Source organism: Cetorhinus maximus, chromosome 17 (genome assembly GCF_964194155.1).
Source record: "Cetorhinus maximus chromosome 17, sCetMax3.hap1.1, whole genome shotgun sequence".
In the NCBI taxonomy this organism is placed as follows: Eukaryota; Metazoa; Chordata; class Chondrichthyes; order Lamniformes; family Cetorhinidae; genus Cetorhinus; species Cetorhinus maximus.
In genome coordinates this window covers 102150270-102174295 of record NC_135895.1, presented here as the reverse complement: position 1 = coordinate 102174295, position 24026 = coordinate 102150270, and the positions used below count along the sequence as shown (strand labels likewise).

At 43.9% G+C, this 24026-nt stretch overlaps 1 protein-coding gene across 1 annotated transcript in view; it reads right to left on the bottom strand.

Annotated features, from left to right (window-relative positions):
• LOC144692649 (potassium channel subfamily T member 2) overlaps window positions 1-24026 on the bottom strand; it is a 794243-nt gene that overhangs the window by 459972 nt on the left and 310245 nt on the right. The window contains exon 6 of the mRNA XM_078561726.1: window positions 12756-12815. Coding sequence (XP_078417852.1) covers window positions 12756-12815 — 60 coding nt within the window. The remainder of the gene's footprint in view (window positions 1-12755; window positions 12816-24026) is intronic.

Below are 24026 nucleotides of genomic sequence, written 5' to 3'. Positions count from 1 at the left end.
ATGATTCATGCTTTAACACTTCAGTGTGGTCCCAGCACAACATGTAATAAGCAGCGGGAACACCATGAAATTATATAAATTTGCTGACCTTGCATTATTATGCGAGGTCAGCTGTTTCTTGCATGGATGTGCGGAGCCTCTGAACAGCACCAGCTGCAGAGTGCAGGGCTGTAAGATAAGCTCCACAGTCTACATTCTGCAAATGGATAGTTGTAATCATATTTTCTTCTGAACTGAAACTAATGAAACAAAGTTTATGTCGTATGGTTTCAGTGAAGCCACTAACATTTCGATTGTGCAAAAATGACACGGAATGTATAAGAATGACAATTTGAAAAAGCATATCATTCTCCAAAGGGGAGAGAGAGATTCCAGTGGTGGAACTACAATTGATTGATTCTGCAATACATGTTGTGTCTTATATTGAAACTCAACCCATGGTAATAGCTGTTCACTGTCAAAGTGATTGTGACTGAATACAATTTTACTTTGATATCCCTGTCTGCAAATAATGTATAATTGAGTAACTGAATTCAGAGCTGGGCCCTATTTATTGGATTTGCTCCCATACAGAGGAATAAGATAATTGTATGACATGCCAAAATTAAATTTGGCTTTAATTTTTCATTGTATCTTTTCCCATTATGTCTGTGCAATTCCTCTCTCTTCCAATAAAACTTTATTGCAACCTCTCTATATTAATGAATTTGATAAATGTATGACAGCACAATTACATTACTACTTTATATAGTAATGCTGCAGAGGGTTGACCTCTAAAACAAGACAGTTCACTAATGATATATTTACGACTTCTATTTTTAAAACATATTTCCAATCCAAGTGGAAAAAATACTCTTTCCTTTCCCTAACAAGATAAAAAAATAAGACTCAGTATTGACCACGGCAGACTGTGGTGGCAGATTGAATCAGATCTAACACTAGTTTCATCTGTTGCAAAATTACTGACATTTCCACTTGTTAAAATATTCCAAAGCCCAGCAAGAAAACCTCACAAAATTGGACAATACCAGGAGACAGAGAGTGCTAATTCTGCCCGCGGTGCAGCTAGATTTAAAAAAAAACTGCATGCCACGCATAGTTTGCCTTCCTATGGCACTGAGAACAGGGACTCGGTGATCTTGCTGCTTGTAATCCAGTGTAACCCACTTTCAGTAGCAAGAAAAGATAAAACCAGTTTCTACCAGGCTGCGAACCAATCAGATTGAGTTTAGCTTGTAAATTGATGTTACAGGGCACTACCAGCACCAAATGACCATTTAAATATAAAAGTTGCCAAATACCTTGTGACTCTCCGTGACCACTTGGGGAATACTTAATTCTGTATATCAGTTAAAATTCTATTTTGATTACAACTCTTGCAAGTTGTAGGCCATATTGTGGCAACATATTACATTGATTCAGTAATTTCAAAAGCAAATTACTGTGGATGCTGGAAATCTCCTTCAGCTACTGCAGGCCACAGGGAGTGGCACACAGCGATATGTCCGGCTTATAGCTGTCCAGACTGGCATTACTACCACTTGTCACGCTAAAGAAGATTAAGTTCTCCACACATATAGAGCTTTAGTATCCAAATGCCACTTCAATTGACACATGCAATTATATACTAACAATAAAAAGAGGAACAAATGGGGCAGAGGGGGGTCGAGTGGGCGAGGGAAGTGGCCACACATTCAGGAAACCTGTAGAAAGTGACCATCCCTCTGCAGCTGAGAGAGTTCAGGTGCAGCCACCTTGATATGATTCGGGTCGGGCTCCTAGCTTATCTGCCCACTTAAGCAAAGCAGAGACATCAAAGTGCCACCAAGTTCTGCAGAGCTCCCCCCCACCCCGGTACAGACTGCAAATTCATGAGCACTTTAGTGGACCGCAGAGCAGTTGGACTGCACACGTTGTACAATCTCCTCGCTAGAGCTGACCATGGATCAGTCACTGCTGGAGGTGCTCACAGCCTCTTGCAATGTCAGCATCCTGGTTTGGACCAGTCTCCCCCATGGTTCAAGCTAACAGAGCAGCCATGCAGCGCAATAATCTCTGACCATCCAAGTGGTGGCCAGCACTCTCCAGGAAAGCATAAAGGGGCTGTTACATTTAGCCAGGGCAGGTTCTTAGCTAACCACGTCTCTCTCTCTCTCTTTCATCCTGCAGGAGGATTACATTAGAGTCATGAAGCCTGGTGAACTAACTGTATGGCCTGATGGCCGACAGAGCACGAAGACGACGGAGGAGGGAGTGACTGAGGCTCCTGGCTACACAGAGGAAGGGAGAGCAACCTCAGAAAGGAGAGGCGGCTCATACCACCCAAGAGCCACAGAGAGCCATCGCAGGCCGGCGCCTAGCGACACCCAGGGCCTACTGATGTCACCTTTCATTCCTACAGATGACTGAGAACTAGTGTCGCCGAAGACTGTGAATGTCTAGGGCACTGGTCACTCACATCTGTCATTTAATGCAGGATTTGGCACCAGGGGGACATGGAGGGCATCCACTGCCAGTGGTTGTGAAAGTGACCGCGGCGCTCAATTTCTACGTCAGTGGCTCCTTTCAGGGCTTCACAAGTGGAAATCTGCGGGATCTCTCAAACCCTGGAGCAGACTGGTCCAAACTGGGATGCTGACATTGCAAGAGGCTGTGAGCACCTCCAGCAGTGACTGTTCCGTCAGCTCTAGCGAGGAGATTGTACAACGTGTGCAGTGCAACTGCTCTGCAGTCCACTAAAGTGCTCATGAATTTGCAGTCTGCACCGGCGTAGAGGTGGGGGGAGCTCTGCAGAACCCACAAATGCATCCATGAGGCCACGGATACAATCTTCACGAGGGCACACAACTTTGTGCATTGTGCCCTGGACCAGGACAGCCAGGATGCATGAGCGACTGGATTCACCCAGATCGTGGGTTTCCCACAGGTGTAGGGTGCAATTGAGTATTCATGTGGCGCTCAGATCTCCATTGCAACACACAGTGGAATTTATCAGCCGCAAGGGCTTCCATTCGCTGAATGTACATCTGGTGTGCGACCACCAGAAACGCATCTGCGTTTCCAGGGAGTGTCTACGACTCCTACATTCTCAAGTCGGTCACAGATCCCTGGAGTCTTCCAGGGTCCACAGAGGCTGCAAGGTTGGTTCCTCAGGGACAAGGGCTACCCACAGAGGCCATGGCTGATGACATCCATGCGTCAGCCTCAGACTGCAGCAGAGCGACACTATAATGAGGCTCATGCAGCAGCTCGCAACTTGGTGGAGCAGACCATCGGGATTCTGAAGATGAGGTTCCAGTGCCTGGACCGGTCTGGTGGAGCCCTGCAGTACAGTCCGCAGATGGTGTCATGCATCATCATCCTCTGCTGCGCCCTTTACAACCTAATGCTCCAACGGGGAGACAAGCTGGCTGAGGAAATGGAGGAGCTGCACACCTCCTCCAAAGAGGATGACGCCGACGGGGATAAGGCTGAGGAAGTCCTCGGAGGCAACGATGACAGGGATGAGGCCCTCACACTGGCTAGATGAGGCAGATGCACTTGGGAGGCCCACATAGCTGCTAGATTAGTGGAAGATGATGACAACATGCAGTGACCTCATAGTTCCTCACATCGCATTTGTGAACGTTTGACTCCAGTCAGGCTTATGGTAGTGACAATACCCTCTGTTAGAATGCTCCTGTCATGGAGAGGTGGTCAAGGTCCTGATAGTCATTCGATTGCAGGAGGATGATGGCAACATACATTGAGGACACTCCATAAAACTTCACACAGCCTCCGAGAATATTTGGCTCCTGTCTGGCAGAGGGCAGCTCACTTGCATTCCATGATCAGGATCATATCATAGAGACATAGCCATGAAACTTTAGAAGCATCTGATGCTTTGTCCGCCTTCAACACCTGAGCCCTAAGGAGCTGGAGCCCAGCATCAGTGGCCACAGATGCTGAAGAGATGGGGGCAGCCCCTCCTTAAAGATGCTGATAGCACACAGAGAGTGACGGAACTCCATGATGCCTGCCCATTACAGTCTGGCAGCAATGACCAGCACCGTTGAGGTTCAGACATCAGTAATGTCACCAGGGAGTGAGACCAGACCTTCACTTTGGTCTGAAGGCTGCACAGAGCACATGGAAGAGGCCCTGGACTGAGACACCTGCCTTTATCTTGTGCAGAAAGGTTTCACATCTGAGTGACAAGAACACTGCTCAACAGAACAAGGAGCCATAGGCAGTGAGTTTATTGACAATAATGAATATTATGTACAAGTGATTTACACCTGTGCCCAGGCTGTGCAACTAATTCTCCTTAACTGAGGAGGGGCTGTGTTTATCTTATCCCTCATTTTGTTAATTTAGTTTATTTGGTTGATGTCAAAAGAGTTAATTCTCCTTAACTGTCCTAACCCTGCCGCAACATCTTGGTGCTCCGCAGACATCCACAGCAGAGGTGGAGGCAGCCTGCTAACTGCTACGCCATGTCTGTGATGACTTTGGACGGCGTGCTCTGGAGGGCTGAGACTTGGAGAGCCCCAGCCCTCTTTCAGGGTCCTGCTGTGTGACAGTGGCACCCTCCTCGGCCTGTGGAGCTGGAGCAGCTGAGGTCACAGGAAGAGGGGAGTCGGATGGGCCGGGCACTCTCAGTCACCTGGATGGACGTGCCCAGGGTGTGCACTTGGGGATTCCCCTCCCTATGGGTGCCCGGGGGCCCCAGGCTGACTCCTTGAGGAGCAGGGATAACTGGAGTGAGATCGAGCTGCCCAGCACCCCTCTCACATACACACTGTTGGAGACCAACTATGGCATCAGCGATGGAGTTGAGCCCACGCAGAAATGCAGGAGCAAAGTCCTGGACCAGGTTTTCCATGGTGGCCGCCATCCTGCCAGTGTTGACCTCAGTGCATTGCAATGCTGTCGCTCTCACCTCAGACTAAAGGAGGGTAGACTCCTCCATCCTGCCTTGCAACCTGAGGAGTGCAGCGGACATCCCTTCCTGATGTTCCCGAACTTGCCTTTGCAGCTCCAGCAACTGTGACATGGTCGAGTCTGACTCAGACTCAGCAAATTTCTGGCCTCCAGCAGTCCTTCGAGTGCTGGACACCTGGGAAGTCCCTGCTGCCACTTGCAGTTGATCAGACAGTGCAATGTGTTCACCAGATTGTGATCCCGAGGCTACTCTAAAGCTAGGTCCCACCAAGGTGTGTGTCTCTGTGCTGGTGGAGGGTGTGGGTGAGCACTGTGATGGGACTTCAGGAAGGTGGCTCCAAATTCCTCTTAAGTGGCTTCTTCGGGGCTTGATTGGAGACCCTGGGTCATGGATTCTGTTGGCTGTTTGGCAGATGTGTCTGCAAAAGCAAGGAGAGATAACTAGTGCATGGCAGTGGCCTGTGAAAGAGGACACATCACTCACAGCATGGTTGTCTGATGGATGTTGCACTGCTGGATCCTCACTTGGTAGAGCAGCACCAACCTCACCGTCAGCACAGGACTGGTCCTGGTCATCGCCAGCCAGCTGGATGGCTTAGTTTTCAAAGTTCGTGAGGACCTTGATTTTGAGCATTCCGTCCCCTGTCTGAGACCTCTCTCTCTTGCTGTGTGCCAGTTTGTCCTGCATGGATAGATATGGAGAAAGTGTAAGCAGGACACCTGCCAGGCCAGATGATAGGTATGCCTGGCCTGTGTGGGTGTTGAGTGGTCCCACGGATGAGATGAGGACAATGACAATGAGTGTGAGACAGTCAATCGTGATGTCCCTTGAACCGGCAGTGAGCGTGGGCCCTGTGGATGTGTGATCGTTTTGAGGATGTGACAGTTGAGTGATGAGATGAGTGGCTGAGATTACCCTGGCTGAACGGAGATCATCATTTATCCTCTTGCGGCACTGAGTGGCTGTCTTCTTTTGCAGGACATTGGCACTGACCACCACTGCCACCGCCTCCCAAACCAGATTAGTGCTGTTGCTGCCCATCCTGCAGCCAGAGCGGGGATAGAGGACATTCAGGCGGGCCTCCACGGCATCCAAAAGTCGCTCGAGATGTGGGTCGCTGAGCCTGGGGGCTGCAGCCTTCTTCAGTTTCAGGGCCATGTCTTCCGTGCAGCAGTGGTGAGTTGGAAGCACTGAGGTATGTGCTTGCAGCTGGACTTTAAACATGGCACCCGGCCTGATGCAGCAGCGGGGTGATGGCGGGTAGGCGAATGAGTGTGTTTCCCAGGAGCGCATAAATAATGAGGCGGATTTGGGATGATATGGCGTGAAAACCCACCATCACGGCCGGCGGGTAAAACGTCGTTTTACCTGCCCGCTACCACACTTAGTGTGAATCTGGGAAAATTCCACTCATGGAGTTCAAAGGTTTCCAGGGAGACTTGGCAATCTGAAACACTGCTTCACGCCTGTAGGAATTTTGTATACAGCCAATACAAAGATAAAGCTGAAGTGATTTCACACAATCTCAACTTATCTAGTTTTGATTTTAATGATAAGCATTATGCCATACATTTTGACTTTGATGTACTGGCTGTACATCAAGACATATTACATGGACTAATCGTCCTATTTACCTTTAATTCTTAGCATCTTTAGTATAGATATAATCAATATTGAATAATTCCTCATAATTTTTGGCTATTGATTTCACTTTTGGAAACAATTCGCTGCTCACCCTCTGAGCGGATGACCAGGAAAAAAAAGAGTTTACTCTAAAAAACCTTGATTGACAATTTTGTACCTCTGCAAATGAACCGTTTTCAGAAACCAAAGTTGATGTTTGCGATGAGATGATCTTTTAGCAGCCTCATGTTTTAAATACAATTTACATGAATTAACTCAACATGCATAGTTAAGTTCCCATTATGCTGTTCCCAAACTGAAAATAATTCTTTTGTTTTTGCAATTTGCATGCACAAGAGTTGCAATTGCAAATCATCGTTTTTGAAAATTGAGATTGTACCCTGTAAAATGAATGTGTTATGAAGGTAATCTTTCTATGGTTTGCAGACACATTATCAGCTGTGAAATTTATTAAACGATAATGCAAAAGAAGCACATGTGCGTAGTGCCATGAGGGATTTTTTTTGCTTTTTGGAACAGGGCTTTAAATCTGCCATTTTTTTATTCGGCATCACAAATCACCAATTATTTGCATTTTTTTTTGATTGAGGCTGTTCTATATAACTTTGTTAGCTTTAAAGCAGAAGAATCGACAATTAAAATTTGCCTGCAACAATGCTCTTTTCTGTGTCTCTCAAGTGACTCAACAACCACTTAACTAGCTAAGTAATGGTCAAGAACATCAATGAAGCTTTGGAGTGGGAAACCATGGGGGGAAAAGAATAGGCAAATCAGTAAATCTGTCAGCCCCATTTCACTCATTCAGTCATTTGAAGATTTGAAAAACTTATAAATCTAAAAGCATTAGAATCAATTCTGACCCTACGCATCCAGCAGAAACTAAACAAGTGGGCAGTTAAATGCCTCAACTTGAACACCCAGTTCCCATTGTTTCTGATTTTAACGGACACATCTAAGGCAGATTCCCCAAAAGTCAGCAGGGTCGTTCACAACTATTGCTCTCTTCTTTTTCCAGAGATCGGGAACCACTTTCTGCCTATTCAAGGTGAGCAGTAGCAACATGTTAATGAAACACAGCAATTAAAGTGGGTGGTTTCATACTGCTGGAGAGTGAGCTGAAAGTTAAATTTTGCCTATAGTTCCCAATGGAAACCTGGCAGTTACAATCGCTCCTCCCCTCCCCTCCCACACCCCATCCCCCACCCTCAAACCCCCAACCAGAATCCCAAAAATCCTCCAATCCCATCTTTGATGTGTAATCAACCTTCAAGTTTAGAAATGGCAACTTAACTTTAAACTACAATTCAAGATTCCAGAAAACTAATTGACTTTGCCTGTGTGTAATTTGCATTACAAATTACATTTCAATTGATTGCACTTCTCTATACTTACAGCTGTTTGCTTAGGCAAAATAACGACATTTCAGCTACCCATGTGGAAGAGGGAGCATCTAGCTGAGCAGTGCATTAGTCTATTAATCATTTTACTGCTCATCTGTTTTAAGTGCTCGTGTACAAACCGCAGCTCAACTGGTTGAATTGCCAGTCAGTAAGATCCCAGCGGTAGTTATTGGGATACATTTGTAGTCTTTGGAGCAATCTATCATAGAATGGTAGAGTACAAAAGGAGGCCATTCGTTCCATCAAGACTGTGTCAGCTCTTTCAAAAAGTAATCTAGTTCGTCCCACTCTCCAGCTCTTTCCCCATAGCCCAGGAATTCTTTTCTTCAGGTATTTATCTAATTTCCTTTTTAAAACAACTACTGAATCTGTTTCCACCCGCCGTCTCAGGCAAGACATTTCAAAACACTAACCACTTGTTGCATAAAAACATCTTTTTCTCATATTGTCTCTGGTTCTTTTACCAATTTCCTTAAATCTATGCCCTTCTGTTATCAATCCTTCCTGCCTGGCAATAGTTTCTCTCTATTTCCTTGAGTTAAACACTTAATGATTTAAACACCTCCATTAAATCTCCTCGTAGCCTTACAAAAGCAAAATACGGCAGATGATGGAAATCGGAAATAAAGTCAGAACATGCGGGAAATTCTCAGCAGGCCTGGCAGCAAACAGTTGGAGATGTCCCCTACCTTCACATTATCACACCAGAGGAGGGAGCAATGGAAACAGACAGGATTACAGACCATGAGAAAATTGGCAATGACAAAATGGGCATTCATAGCAGAGATGGTGATTATAGAGGGTTACGTGGTCATTGAGGTCATTGCAGTCCACCCCGTCCAACAGCATGCCAAACAATGAGATGCAATGGGAAGCTTCAGCACTTCAGAAGCTTCTGTTCTCTGAAGCTCACTCTCACGATCGGTTCTTGAATCTCCCTCAGTTGCTGACATCAACCCAAGGAGACCTTCTCCCTCACCATCATGGGACCAAGACAACCAGAAAAGCTCCACTGAAGCACCATTACATCTTACAAACGCACTGTCTACTGGTCGGGAGACAGTCACCTTGATGGGTTCTCGCATGTGTTTAGATAGGGTGGCACTGTGTGAGGAGCGTAGCCCTAATGGCAGGAGCAGGTGCCAGAGGCTAAGATAGTTGTGGACAGTCCCCCTTGGAGGATGGAAGACAGACACAGCCCTGCTCAGCTGCACACAGATGCAGGGCCTTAGGGGTCACTGGAAAGGTGGCTCTACCTAGGCCAGCAGCAGCAGATGCGCTCCCACATGTCAGAGTTCCCTGAGGCAGTGTGGGGTCATGGTTTGAGAATAGAGGAGTCCATTCAGCTCACATGTGCCACCATGGTTCAGGCCTTTGAGGCGCATGAGCTTCTCCATCGAGTGAGTGACTAACTACATGGAGAGCCACATACGGCAACACTTGGCATGCAGGCAGGAATAGCACACTGATTCGCACAGGATATATACCACACCATATGGTCTGGACCAATTAGCAGCATTGATGGCACAGAGATGTTTGGAGGGGATGCCAGTTGTACCCCAATTGGTGCTCCCCTCCAGCCATCTGCAGCACCAGCCAAGGACTGAGGATGTCAAGGAGGAGGATGAGGGTGCCACCCCTCATGGGACATGAGCATCACCCCTGGCCTCCTTCGCTCCTCTGACTGAAGGGGAATCTTTCAACAGGGTGAAGTGAAAGAGACTGGTCCTGCAACAGTTCAGGTGCAAGCAGCCTCTGGGGATGCCCCCATGAGCACCTAAAAGATGAGGATGATCAGCATGTCCACCCCAGCCACAAACCAAGACAAGCGAGCAGGCTGCGTCCACTTCCTTTGAGACCACAGGTAGGGCACTGCGAAGAACTGGCTGAGCACAAGAGGCCACTGGGTCGTATTGGAGCACTGAGCAGGTCACCTGCTGTAATTGTGCACTGTTTTCCTTTCTGTGCACGGTGTAAATAATGACACTTGAAGTCACATGTCTGACATTCCTTTTATTGATGATGAGACAAGAAGAGAGGTACTTGGTGGGGAAGCTGATCAAGGGTTCCTCAACAATGATGGTGAAATTTCTGGGCAGATGTGCTTCCTTCCTTGGCTGTAAGAGTTTACATGTTCCAGGCTACACCTTCAATGGGAGTGTCAGAACAGCCAGCTCAGAATGGGTTCCAGACTATGCTCTTCACCATGCTCAGAGGAGCTCAACTGAAACATTCCTGAATCTGGAGAGCCCTGACATTCACGGTAACCTACAAGATCTTCGAGCTCCGTGCCATGCCATCAACTCCCTGTGCAGCTGGGGCATCCTGCTCCATCTCCTCTTCAACATCCTCCTCCCCCTCTTACTCCGACGAGCTGTGTGCTTCCATGGCCTCACCATCCTCAGAGGTCACACCTCTTGGTGGGGACCATGTCATGAAGAACACAGCAGACCAACAGTGACGGAGAGCCTTGCAGAAGTGTATCATAAGGTGCCACCTGACTGTTCCAGGTACTGGAAACGCATTTTCAGAAACTCAATGGGTTTAGTTGTAGTGCCTCAGTCTCAGGCTCTCATAGAGGGGTGAATAACCATATTTTCAAGAGATCTCTCTTTTCCCGTAGGATCCACACATGGGGGGGTGGAGCTAAAATCTGTGGTAGCCCGGACTGGTGTGGTGGAGGAGTCATGGTAGCTGCCAGGAAAGCAAACATACACATGGAGGAAGCTCTTGTTGTGGTTGCAGATCAGCTGAACTTAGAGGGAGTGGAAGTTCTCCCTGTTGATGGATCTCACTGACCAGTCACTGGGTGCCTTGATGGCCACATGGGTGCAACTGATGATACCTGGCATCTGGGGAAATCTGGCGATGACTGAGAAACCTACTGCCCTCTGTGCCTGTGAGGGCACATCTGTAAGGAATTAAATGTACTGTCCAGCTCTGGGGGGAAAAAGGGCATCAGTAACCCGCAAGATGTGGTGGATCCAGCCATTTATGAGATGCAGCAAGGCCCACAGCTAATCCTTGGAAGGAGCCAAAAGTGAAGAGGTTTAAGGCCACACAAGGACTTTGATGGTAACTGGCAGGGCTTGGTAACCAATGCTGTGTGATACGAGGTGCTCAGCAGTGAGGGCACAGATGTCTATGACCATCTGCCTGAAAAGTCACAGTCTCCTGCAGCACTGCTGTAGGTACACCCACAGTGCTATTAGGGAGAGGGTTCAAGGTTTTTGACTCAGCGCCAAACTAGCTTTCCTTCCTGCCCCCTTACTCCATATACTCCATAGAGTTCAGAACTGGAAAATGTTAGAGATGCAACAGGTTTGAAGTATGGAGGCAGGGAGAGGTAGTTGGGGTGGGGGAGAGGATGGAGGCTGGAGGTTGTGGGTATGGGGGTAGGGGAAAAAAATGCAAGGTCCGTGATAGGGTGGAAGACAAGTGAGGTTAAAAGGACAAAATTGGTGATGCTGCAAGGCAGAGGAGATGGTAGTGGGGCAAGTAAAGAAACAAAAAAATGGGTCTTGAAGTGTAAATGGAAACACAAAATCACTACCAAAGCTGCCATCAAAAAACAAAAATAACACAAAACAAATGGAGGCCGAGGTTATGATCTGAAATTATTGAACTCAGTGTTGAGTACGGATGGTTGTAAAATACTTAATCATAAGATGAGGCGCTGTTCCTTACAATGAGCTTCATTGGGACAGTATAGGAGACCGATGTCAGAGAGGTAGTGGGGCAGAGAATCAAAATGACAGGCAACCAGGAGTTCAGAGTCACTCTTACAGACCAACCAGTATTTAGCAAAGCAATAACCCAACCTCTGCTTGGACTCCCTCATGTGAAGGAGGCCACATTGTGGTCAGCGAACACAGAATACTAAATTAAAATTGTCATTTAAACTCTCCTGTCTTCCACTCTATTCACAGTTCTTTGCCACACCCTCCCCTTACCCCTTTCCCTGCTTAACTCTCTCTCTCTCTCTCTCTCTACAGATCTGGCCAGAACTCCTCTTAACCTTCTCTGCTCTAAAGGGAACAATCCCAGCTTCTCCAGTCTGTCCACATAATTAATCCCTTATCTCTGGAACCATTGTAGTAAATCTCTCTCTAAACCTATGTCCCCAGTCAGCCCTTTTCTGTCAGTGTGGACATTGGGAACTTGCCAACAGCATAACTGATCCAAAATTATGTGAACTCCAGCTCTGCAAGTGAATTAATTCCTACCTGGTTGTTTTAATTGCCCCTAGCAGAAAACAGTTGCATCTTAACAAGGTTTAGCAACAAAGGCTTAACAGGGCCTTAATCCACTTAAGTTATAATTTCATTTCCTTTATATTTGTCCAGAAAAGAACAAAGCTGACAATTCCAGTTTATCTTCTTGTTTCCCATCACTTCATATGTTCATTTCTGGGAAGCTTGCTGTTACAAAATAATGGAAAACATGCCCTCACATGTGGTTAATAATTTACTGATTTATTCATCAGGACATTCATTTTACACAGTACTGTAGAATGATTTTTGTATTGTTTAAAATTTTAATCCACTATCAGCCAGCTATTTGCAAATCTTGCCCATCTGAATGGTCAAATGGAACATTTAAGTGCTTCTAGTAGTTTAACAGCAGAACTGGAAAAGGCATTCCCTTATGCCCATTCATTTCATGCAAATTTTCCAGACTTTGGTATCATGACCAGCTAGTAAAATCAATCTGACAGACTCCCTGAATGTGGAGAGTTCATGCAAGCAATGGGTTGCCAAGCAACCATTTGAAATGGAAAAGCTTACCTTATAGCTGAGATAAGCCAACAACATTGTTTCAAAGAAACTTATCAAGGCCACTGTAACCTGAAAGGAAATGACAGAAATTAACACAGCAGGCTCTCTGGTTAAACGAGCAATCGGGGATTTTGAACAAGTATTGGATAATCATTTTGGGTATCGCAGAATGTTTGGTAGCTCATTCCAAAATATACATCGAATTAGTGCAGCAGCATCGACTTTCCAGTGATACTGCTAGCTCCTTAGCCAAACAGGTAACATCATTTGCATTGTCAATGTCTATATTTTGGGACACAGGAGGTCTGACCGCATTGCTAGCAAGAGAAGGGTGCACATTTGTAGTCTCTTTCCTCACCACTGATACAATAGTGGATATTTAATTTTTTTTTAAAAAGATATTTTTTTCTTCCCTTCTTTAAGCCCTGACTATTTGTGTGTATTGCTTTATTTAATTATGTAACACTGACAGGTGCAACAGATGTACCAATGTGTTGCATCCAGTGAGCTACACGGTTGAATAAACGTGTCATTATATTGATGAGTTGGGGTGGGGTATGTAGAGTGAACTATGATGAGTTGGGGTGGGGTATGTAGAGTGAACTATGATGAGTTGGGGTGGGGTATGTAGAGTGAACTATGATGAGTTGGGGTGGGGTATGTAGAGTGAACTATGATGAGTTGGGGTGGGGTATGTAGAGTGAACTATGATGAGTTGGGGTGGGGTATGTAAAGTGAACTATATCAGCACTCTCAGACTTTTTGAAAAAAATCAAAATCTTCTCTAGTTTCAAACGAGTCATTTTCTGCAAATTCCTATTGTTGTTTTCCGTCCCAACTAAAAGCCGATTGATGCAACACAGCGAACCGTTCCTACACACAATTTTGTACATTTTCATGTGACTTTTCTAAGGCTCAAGGGGGACTCTGTAAATAAAAGCATTTGGCCCTCATATACCTCATGCCAATGTCAAACGTGTAAAATACAAAAGAACTTGACTGGTTACGACAGCAAAAACTTGCAGTCTTCCAGTGTATTAACTATTTACTGAAGGTATGCAGCAAAAACCATTGCCATCCTCAGCTATATCACAATATGCAGAGACAGTGATCCTGAACTCAAGATTCGCCCTTTCTGAAAAATAGAGGTTATGCATGCAACAATTTTTCCCCCAAATGTTTGTGAATTAATTAGATATTTTTTAAAAATGTATGTTAATTGCAATGTGTATAATATATATACCTCAAATAACGACACTCGTTTTCCTGATTTCAGTAAATTTGCATGAACTACTCATGAATTGCAGCAAAAAATTCTCAAAGTCTTCAGAAATGTTTTTAAGGTTGATTCTTGAGGAGGGTGAATCAATTTTCTAGGGTGGATAAATGTTTGAATTCCTGTTTATTCCTCGGCTTCAAATTCAAATCTACTCTTCCTTTAAAGCAAGGGTTCCCAAGCTACAATGAGGTCACACTGGGGGGGGGGTGGTCACAAGCTCCCTCTCCTCTGAGCAATGGAGAGGAGACAAGCCAGTCCAGAAGCACTGACAGAGTAGCCCAGGGCTTATTGGATCAATTCCATGAAACACCACGGGGTTGGTGGGGTGGGGGGAACCTCGAAGTAGGGGTATTGGGGTAGAGGGGCTTCACTGAGTCTTCTGTTATCAGGGAATATGGAGAGCTTTGCTCAAATCTACACTGGTATGTAGAATATTAACATTTTTATAAGGTATTTTAAAAACTTAGATTTTAATGTTTATATGTTGATATGTAATACATGACCTTTACTAATTATATACTGAATGTTACTGTGCTGCTTTATTGCTATTTTGTTTTTGTTGTTGCCTGGGGTTACGTTAATTTAATTTTCAAAAATTAAAATGAGGTCACATTGGAAAATAGTTTGGGATGCACTGCCTTAAAGGGTGCAATGATCTCTACTTTCAACCACTCCCTGCAGCAAATCATTCCATGTTCCAAACATTCCTGTGCATAAAGAAGCTATTCCTGTCCTCTCTCTTCACTCGCCTAGTGATAATTTCAAATTGATGGCCCCCCTTCCTCACTGACTGCTCTGCCAAAGGGTTTAGCTTTTCCCCGTTTAGCCTATCAAGAATTTCTGAATTTTAAAAAGGCAAAATCTCGACTAAATCTCCTCTTAACCTTCCCTATTCCAGCAGAAAACAGTCCCAATATCTCAAATTTTTCCTTGTAATTGCGATTTCCAATCTGTAACATTATTCTGGTGTTTCTACACAGTATGCTCTCCACAAATTTATTGTCCTACCTGTAATGTTAAACATGTGAACACAAAAATACTCTAGGAACATAGGAACTGGAGTAAGCCATTCAGCCCATTGAGCCTGCTCCAGCATTCAATGTTATTTTTATTCATTCATGGGATGTGGGCTTCGCCGGCTGGGCCAGCATTTATTGCCCATCCCTAGTTGCCCTTGAGAAGGTGGTGGTGAGCTGCCTTCTTGAACTGCTGTAGTCCATGTGGTGTAGGTACACCCACAGTGCTGTTAGGAAGGAAGATCCAGGATTTTGGCCAGCGACAGTGAAGGAACGGCGATATATTTCCAAGTCAGGATGGTGAGTGACTTGGAGGGGAGCTTCCAGGTAGTGGTGTTCCCATTTATCTGCTGCCCTTGTCCTTCTAGATGGTAGTGGTCATGAGTTTGGAAGATGCTGTCTAAGGAGCCTTGGTGAATTAGATCATGTCTGATCATCTACCTCAACACCACTTTCCCATGTTATCTCCATATCCCTCTATGTCATTAGTCTCCAGAAATCTATCGATTTCTGTTTTGAACATGCTCAATGGTTGAGCTTCCACAGCCCTCTGGGGTAGAGAATTCCAAAGATTCACCACACTTTGAGTGAAGAAATTCCTCCTCATCTCAGTCTTAAATGGCCTATCCCTTATCTTGAGATTACGTCCCCTGGTTTTAGATTCACCAACCAGTGGAAACATCTTATCTACATCCACCCTGTCATGCCCTGTAAGAATTTTGTAAGTTTCAATGAGGTTCTCATTCTTCGAAACTCTAGGGAATACAAAGCCAGTCTTCCCAATCTCTCCTCATAAAACAATCCTGCCATCCCAGGGATTAATCTGGTGAACTGCACTCACTCCATGGTAAATTGTCGTAACCTGAAATGTAATATACCTTTAAGACAAGTATTGTAATGTAAGGTCACATGATCTTAATATCCAATAGCAGAGTAGCGCGGGCTACCTCTATGTGAGAGAGTCTTGAGTTAGTCACTGATGAGTGAAGATAGATTTTATGTTGTGAGCACACAAGTGTAGGCTGCAGAGTTTAGTTGATAAATAAACAGCATGTGTTTATTTTGACAACGATCTCCTGATGTTCTCTGTCTCTGTACCAACTCGGTCGCCCCAAAACAAGCGTGCAACCCAATCCTTTAGACCCAACAAACCATAGGGCACTGGATCCAACACAGGAGTAAACGCATGAACAATCACGGAAAAAACGAGGTAAAAAGCAAGAAAAAAAGCCAAGGAAATCGGAAGGGCCGAAATCGGGCTGTACCTCACATGGTAGTCGTTGCAGGGGAGGAGAATGATCTTTCTGTCCACATGTGAGAGTAAGACATACGGACTAATTTGAAATCTGTTGGCGCCCAGCGCCCCAGACTCAAAGTTTTGATGACTTAGTGAACCTCGTAAAGAATCATTACCAGCCCAGGCCGTTGGTGAGGATGGTTTAAATTTAACTCAAGAAATAGAGCTGCGGAGGAGACAGTTGCTTGTTCTGTGGCACATCAGAAACACTTAACTGAATATTGCGAGTTTGGTACATCTATCAATGATATGCTTAGAGATTGTTTGGTATGCGGTATAAACGAAAATGCAGTTCAAAAGAGATTACTGTCTAAACAAACTTAGATTTTCAGAAGGCATTGGAAATCGCTCTAGCAATGGAAGGTACAGTGCCAGACTCAGAAGCCATTCAAGAAGTGCAAAATGGGCCCGTCCTCCACGTTGGGCAGGGAGCCTCAGCCAAAAAGAGCACGAAAGTGCAAGGCTTTACTCAGGAGCGGGAATCAGCCATCGCTAGCAGACAAATTAAAGGGGATAACTTAGCAGCAAAAACATGGCATAACAGTGACAGAGGTGGAAGCAGAGAGCCCTGTAATGAACCACAGTTTAAAAAGATTGTATGTTTCTTCTGCCATCGATATGGACACCTCATGAGACATTGTAAAGATCGAATCAGGCAGACTGTCAGACATAAGCAAAAACCCAACAAGAAAAAACAATGTTGAAATGCCTGAAGTAATAGATGCTGATATCTATTTGTTATATAATTTAAAGGTAGGAAGAATGGAGCCTATATAACCATGAAAGTGAATGAGAAACCTTGGAGGTGGACACTGGTGCAACCACTACAGTGATTGGTGAGCATACTTTTAAATACCTGAATCATGGAGAACGTAAGCTGAATCTAGAAGAAACTAATGAAAAATTCAAAACTTATATAGGAGAAGACATACAGGTCAAGATCATATGTAAAGTCACAGTAAACTGTAAAGGTCAAACAGTGAGATTACCCTCAATGGTAGTAGCAGGCGAGGGACCTAGTTTCCTCAGATGGAATTGGCTGAAAGAAATTAAATTGGAATTGACTGAAATCTTCCAACTGAGAACTAATGGGCTTTCAGAACTACTACAAAAATATTCCTCAGTTTTCAAGGAAGAACTTGAGGGGCTACAAGCAAAAAATTAATGTAGATCCAGAGGCAATACCAAGATTCATGAAGGCAAGACCAGTCCCTTATGCAATGCGGGATGAGGTAGATGCCGAACTGGACAGATTAGAAAAGCTGGGAGTGATACAACCAGTGCAATTTTCAGAGTGGGCAGCTCCAATTGTACCTGTTCTCAAACCTGACCGAAGTATTCAAATATGTGGGGGCTATAAATTAACAGTCAATAAAGTGGCAAAATTGGATAAACACTCCATGCCTAAAATTGAAGATGTATACGCTAACTAGGCAGGTGGAAAGGCCTACATGAAGTTAGATCTGAGTCATGCCTACCAGCAATTGGAATTAGAGAAGGCATCCCGGAAGTTTGTCACCATAAATATACATAAGGGATTGTACCAATACACCCGTTTACCATTTGGTGTATCTTCAGCTTGTGCCATATTCCAAAGAACCATGGGAAGTTTATTACAGAGATTGCCCCATGCTGTAGTTTATTTGGATGAAGTTCTCGTGACTGGACACATTGAAAAGGGACATTTGATGAATTTGGCAGAAGTTCTGGAATGTTTTTCGCAGATTGGAGTTTGAAAAAGGAAAAGTGAACATCCCAGGCTAAAGAGGTAACTTACCTAGGTCACACGGTAGATTCACAATGCCAAAATCCAGATGAAGAAAAAAAGTGAAAGCCATTAAAGAAGTACCAGCGCCAAAGAATACATCCGAATTGAAATAATTCTTGGGGATGATCAACTATGGACACTTCTTGCTTAATTTAATCGACAGAACTGGCACCACCTGTATTACTTCCTCAAGAAAAACCAGATATGGTCATGGCAAACACCACAAGAAGAGGCTTTAAAAAAAGTGAAAAAGTTGTTACAGTCATCTACACTGCTAGTACTTTATGATCCAAAGAAAGAGTTGATATTAACGTGTGACGCATCACCTTATGGAATGGGAGCAGTGCTTTCCCATCGAATAGATAGTAGATCAGAATGACGTTTAGGTTATGTGTTGAGAACACTTAGAACTGCAGAGGAAAAGTACTCACATTGAAAAAGAAGGCCTGGCGATTTTGGCGTTAAAAAATTTTATTAGCGGGGTTGTCATTTTACTATCATGATGGACCACAAGCCATTATGAGGACTATTTGGTGAAGATAAGGCTATACCCCCTATAGCCTCAGCAAGAGTACAAAGATGGGCATTGATCTTGGCAGCGTAGGAGTGGACTTTTATTCACAGACCCGGAAGTCAAATTACAAATGCAGATGCACTCAGTCATTTACCTTTTCAAATAAAAGATGAGGATGTTCCAATTCCTCAGGAAAACATCCTATTATTGAACTTCCTGGACTCATCACCAATATGCGCTAAACAAATTAAATATTGCACGAACCGAGACCCCGTCTTATCCAAAGTGAGAAATCAAGTTCTTTATGGTATGTCACAAACACAAGAGTCTGATGAAATGAAACTGTATTTCCAGAGGAGACATAAGATAACCAGCCAAGAAGGTATTTTATTGTGAGGAGCTCATGTGATTGTTCCTCCAAAAGGACAAAAGCCATTGTTATCTGAACTTCACAGTGCACATCCCAGAATTTCCAAAATAAAGGCAATAGCACATAGCTATATCTGGTGGCCGGGAATGCATGGAGAAATAGAAAACCTATTGAGAAGTTGTATGCAGTGTCAACAAGTGCAAAAATTACCTGCAACGGCTCCGTTACACCCCTGGGAATGGCCAAGAAGATCATGGTGCCCATGACATCAACTATGTGGGACCTTTTATGGGAACAACGTTTCTCCTTGTCATAGACGCTCATTCAAAATGGAAGTAAGGTCACCCACATCTTCAGCGACAACAGACAAGCTATGACAAAGCTTCGTTATAAATGGATTACGTGAAGTGCTCGTATCAGATAATGAAACAGTATTCACAAGTGCTGAATTTAACCAATTTACAAGCCTCAATGGTATTGTTCATGTGAAAACATCTCCATATCACCCTTCAAGCGGACTCACTGAGAGAGCAGTTCAGATGTTCAAATCTCGTTAAGAGGAAATTGTCTGGAGATTCATGAGCAACTAAATTAGTATTATTTCTTCTCCATTATAGAACCACCCCTCATTCGACAATACGCCTGCTGAATTGTTGATGGAGTGCCGTCTCCAATTGAGACTGAGCCCAATTATGCCAAATTTGAGCGGGGCTGGGTGGGGGGGGGGGGGGGGGGGTAGGTAGAAAGTAGGCAGGAAAAAAATCAGAAAATGGGACATGAGTTTCATAGAACATTTAATGTAGGAGAGAAGGAATTTGTGAAAAATTTTTAGAGAAGGACCAGCATGGTTGTTCAATGAAATAAGTGCTGTAATGGGACTTCTTTCCTACCATGTGAAAGTCGAAGATCGAGTTATTAGAAGACATGTGGATCACATACGAAGTGGAGAAGCCAAATATCCAGAAGTGATTCCACCAGTGCTCGAGACTGAATCAACATTTCCTGTTGAAAGAATTCAACCAAGTACAAATGTATTTGAAGGGCCGACTGTACCTGAAAGAGTCGAAGAAACAAATTTACAGGTACCTGTGGTAGAACCTGAAGCTCAGACAACTTCAGTAAGGGAGACTCCAAAGCAAACTTCAGAAGCTGTAGAGCTGAGATGTTCTACACGCATAAGGAAACCCCCAGAGAGACTGACTTTGTAAATAATTGAACTATGTAAATAACGATGTATTGAAAAATTGTAAAATGTATTTTTCAATAAAGGGGGTGGGATGTAATAACCTGATATGTAATATAACTTTAAGTATTGTAATGTAAGGTCACATGATCTTAAAATCCAATATCAGCGTAGCGCAGGCTATCTCTATGTGCAGAGTCTTGAGTTAGTCACTGATGAGTGAAGACAGAGTTTTATGTTGTGAGCACACAAGTGTAGCTGCAGAGTTTAGTTTGTAAATAAACAGCATGTGTTTATTCTGACAACGATCTCCTGATATTCTCTGTCTCTGTACCAACTCGGTCACCCCGAAACAAGTGTGCAATCCAATCCTTTAGCCCCAACAAACCAAGGGCACTTGGATCCATTGAACCATAGAAAAGTTACAGCACAGAAGGAGGCCATTCAGCCCATCTTGTCCATGCCAGCCCGAGGACACCCAGGTGCCCTTTCTAATCCCATCTTCCTGCACCCGGCCCATAGCCCTGCAGCTTACAGCACTTAAGATGCAGATCCAGGTACTTTTTTTTAAAGGGTTTAGATTTTCTGCCTCTACCACCAACTTGGGCAGTGAATTCCAGACACCAACTGCCCTCTGCATAAAAAAGTTCTTCCTCATGTCCCCCCCTACACCTTCTGCCACTTATCTTGAATCTATGTCCCCTGGTTCTAGAATTCTCCACCAAGGGAAACAATTTTATCCTGTCCACTTTTATCTATTCCCCTCATAATTTGTACACCTCAATCAAGTCACCTCTCAGCCTTCTTTGTTCTAAGGAAAATAACCCCAACCTATCCAATCTCTCCTCGTAACTACACTTTTCTAACCCTGGCAACATTCTTGTAAACATCCTCTGCACTCTTTCCAGAGCTATTATGCCCTTCCTGTAATGTGGTGACCAGAACTGCACACAATACTCCAGTTGTGGCCTCACCAGTGTTTTATACAATTACAACATTATATCCTTACTTTTACATTCTATACCTCTGCCAATGAAGGAGAGCATTCCATATGCCTTCTTTACAACCTTGTCTACTTGAACTGCTGCCTTCAGGGACCTGTGTACTTGTACGCCAAGATCTCTCACTTCATCTACCCCTCTTAGTATATTCCCATTTATTTTGTAATCCCTGTAACTGTTTGACCTCCCTAAATGTATGACCTCACACTTCTCTATGTTAAAATCCATCTGCCATTTTACCGCCCACTCCACCAACCCATCTATATCATTTTAGAGATTATGGCTATCCTCTACACTATCCATTACTCAGCCAATCTTTGTGTCATCTGCAAATTTCCCAATCGTGCCCCCCATGTTCACGTCCAAATCGCTAACATATAACACAAACAGCAAGGGTCCCAACACCGAGCCCTGTGGAACACCACTTGAGATAACTTTCCTTTCGCAAGGGCATCCATCGACCATTACCCTTTGTTTCCTGTTACAAAGCCAACCTTTTATCCAGCTTGCCACATTACCCTGAATCCCATGGGCTTTTACTTTCCTGACCAATCTGCCATGTGGGACCTTGTCAAATGCCTTGCTAAAATCCATGTACATAACATCCACTGCACTACCTTCATCAACCCTTCTTGTCACTTCTTCAAAGAATTCAATCAAATTTGTGAGGCAAGACCTTCCTTTAACAAATCCATGCTGACCATCCCTGACTAGTCCATGCCTTTCCACATGACAGTTAATCCTATCTCTCAGGATTGATTCTACTAATTTGCTCACCACCGATGTAAGACTAACTGGCCTATAATTATTTGGCATTTCCTTTGATTCCTTTTTAAACAATGGAACTACGTTTGCATTTCTCCAGTCCTCCAGTACCTCCCTTGTATATAGTGAAGATTGGAAAATCATCCTCAGAGCATCTGCTATCTCCTCCCTGACTTCCTTCAGCATCCTCAGAAACAATCCATCTGGCCCTGGTGGCTTATCAACTTTCAAGGATTTCAACCCTTCGATTACTTCTTCTCTCTTTATGACTATCCCGTCCAATATCTTGCAGTGTTCCACCTGGACTACTGTATCTACAATCTCCCTTTCCTTTGTAAACACAGAGACAAAATATTCATTCAAAACCCTTCCCACAGCCTCTGCGTCTGCACACAAATTTCCATCTTCATCTCTGATAGGTCCCAATTTTGCCTTAACTAACCTTTTAGCATTAATGTATTGGTAAAACATCTTTGGTTTATCTTTAACTTTACTTGCTAATCTTTTCTCATGCCCTTTCTTTGATTCCTTATTTCCTTTTTTACTTCATCCCTGCACTTCCTATATTCTTCTAGGCTATCTGCAGTGCTTAGTTCTTTGTGCCTATCATACGCTTTCTTTTTTTGTTTGATCTTCCCCTGCATTCCTCTAGACAACCGGGGCGGGGCGGGGGGGGGGGTCTAGATTTAGCAGTACCACTCTTATTTTTGTAGGGGACATGTCTACTTTGTACAATATATGTATACCCCTCCTTCGATATGGGGACCAAAACTATAAACAGTACTCCAGGTGCGGTCTCACTAAGGGTTTATACAACTGCATCAAGGCACCTTTACTCCTGTACTCAAATCCCTTTGCAATGAAGGCCAACATACCATTCACCTTCCTAATTCTATGCTGCACCTGCATGCTTTTAGTGATTTATGAACAAGGACACCCAGGTCCCTTTTGACACCCACACTTCCCAACCTCTCATCATTTCAGAAATATTCTGCCTTTCTATTTTTCTATGCAAGTGAATAACTTCACACTTATTCACAATATATTCCATCTGCCCTGTTCTAGCCCATTCACTTAGCCTGTCCAAGTCCTCTTGAAGCCTCCTTGCATCCTCCTCACAGCTTACGTTCCCACCCAGTTTGGTGTTGTCAGTAAATTTGGAAATTGGTCATTTATATAGATTATGAATAGGCGTGGACCTAGCACTGATCCTTGCGGCATCCCACTAGTAACAGCCTGTTAGTTTGACGTCAGTGGTAAGGAAAATGTTAGAATCTATTATAATCCATATGTGATAACTGGACATTTAGAAAAGAATAGTAAAATTGGCCATCCTGAGAATGATCAGTTTATTCCTACTCTCTGCTTTCTGTCTGTAAACAATTCAATCTATACGAATATATTTTCCCCAATCCCGTGTGATCTCATTTTATTTACTAACCTGTGTGGGACCTTTCAAAAACCTTCTAAAAATCTAAATACACCACATCCACTGGTTTTCCTTTATCAATGCTACAAGTAATATCCTCAAAAAACTCCAACAAGTTTGTCAAACATGATTTTCCTTTTACAAATCCGTATTGACTCTGTCCAATTTTACCATTCTTTTCTAAATGTCCAGATATCACATCCTTTATAAATGTATCTAATATTTTCCCTACTACTAACGTCAAACTAACAGGTCTGTAGTTCTCCATTCTCCCTTAAAATTAGTGGGATTATATCTGCTACTTTCCAGTCTGCAGGAACCTTTCCAGAATCTATTGAATTTTGAAAGATAACCATCAATGCATCCATTATCTCTCTAGCCACCTCCTTCAACACTGGGATGAAGCTCATTTGTTCGAGGGGATTTATCAACCTTCAATCCCATTAACTTTACAAGTACTACTCTCTCTAATACTAATTTCTTTTAGTTCCTCAGTTTCACAAGCCCTTTGGTTGCCTATTTTATCTGGGAGATTTTCTGTATCTACTTCCGTGAGGACCATCGCAATGTAACGGTTTAGTTTCTGCGCCATTTCCCTGGTCTCCATTAAAAATTCTCCTGTCCTGACCTGTAATGGGCCCACATTTGTCCTGATTAA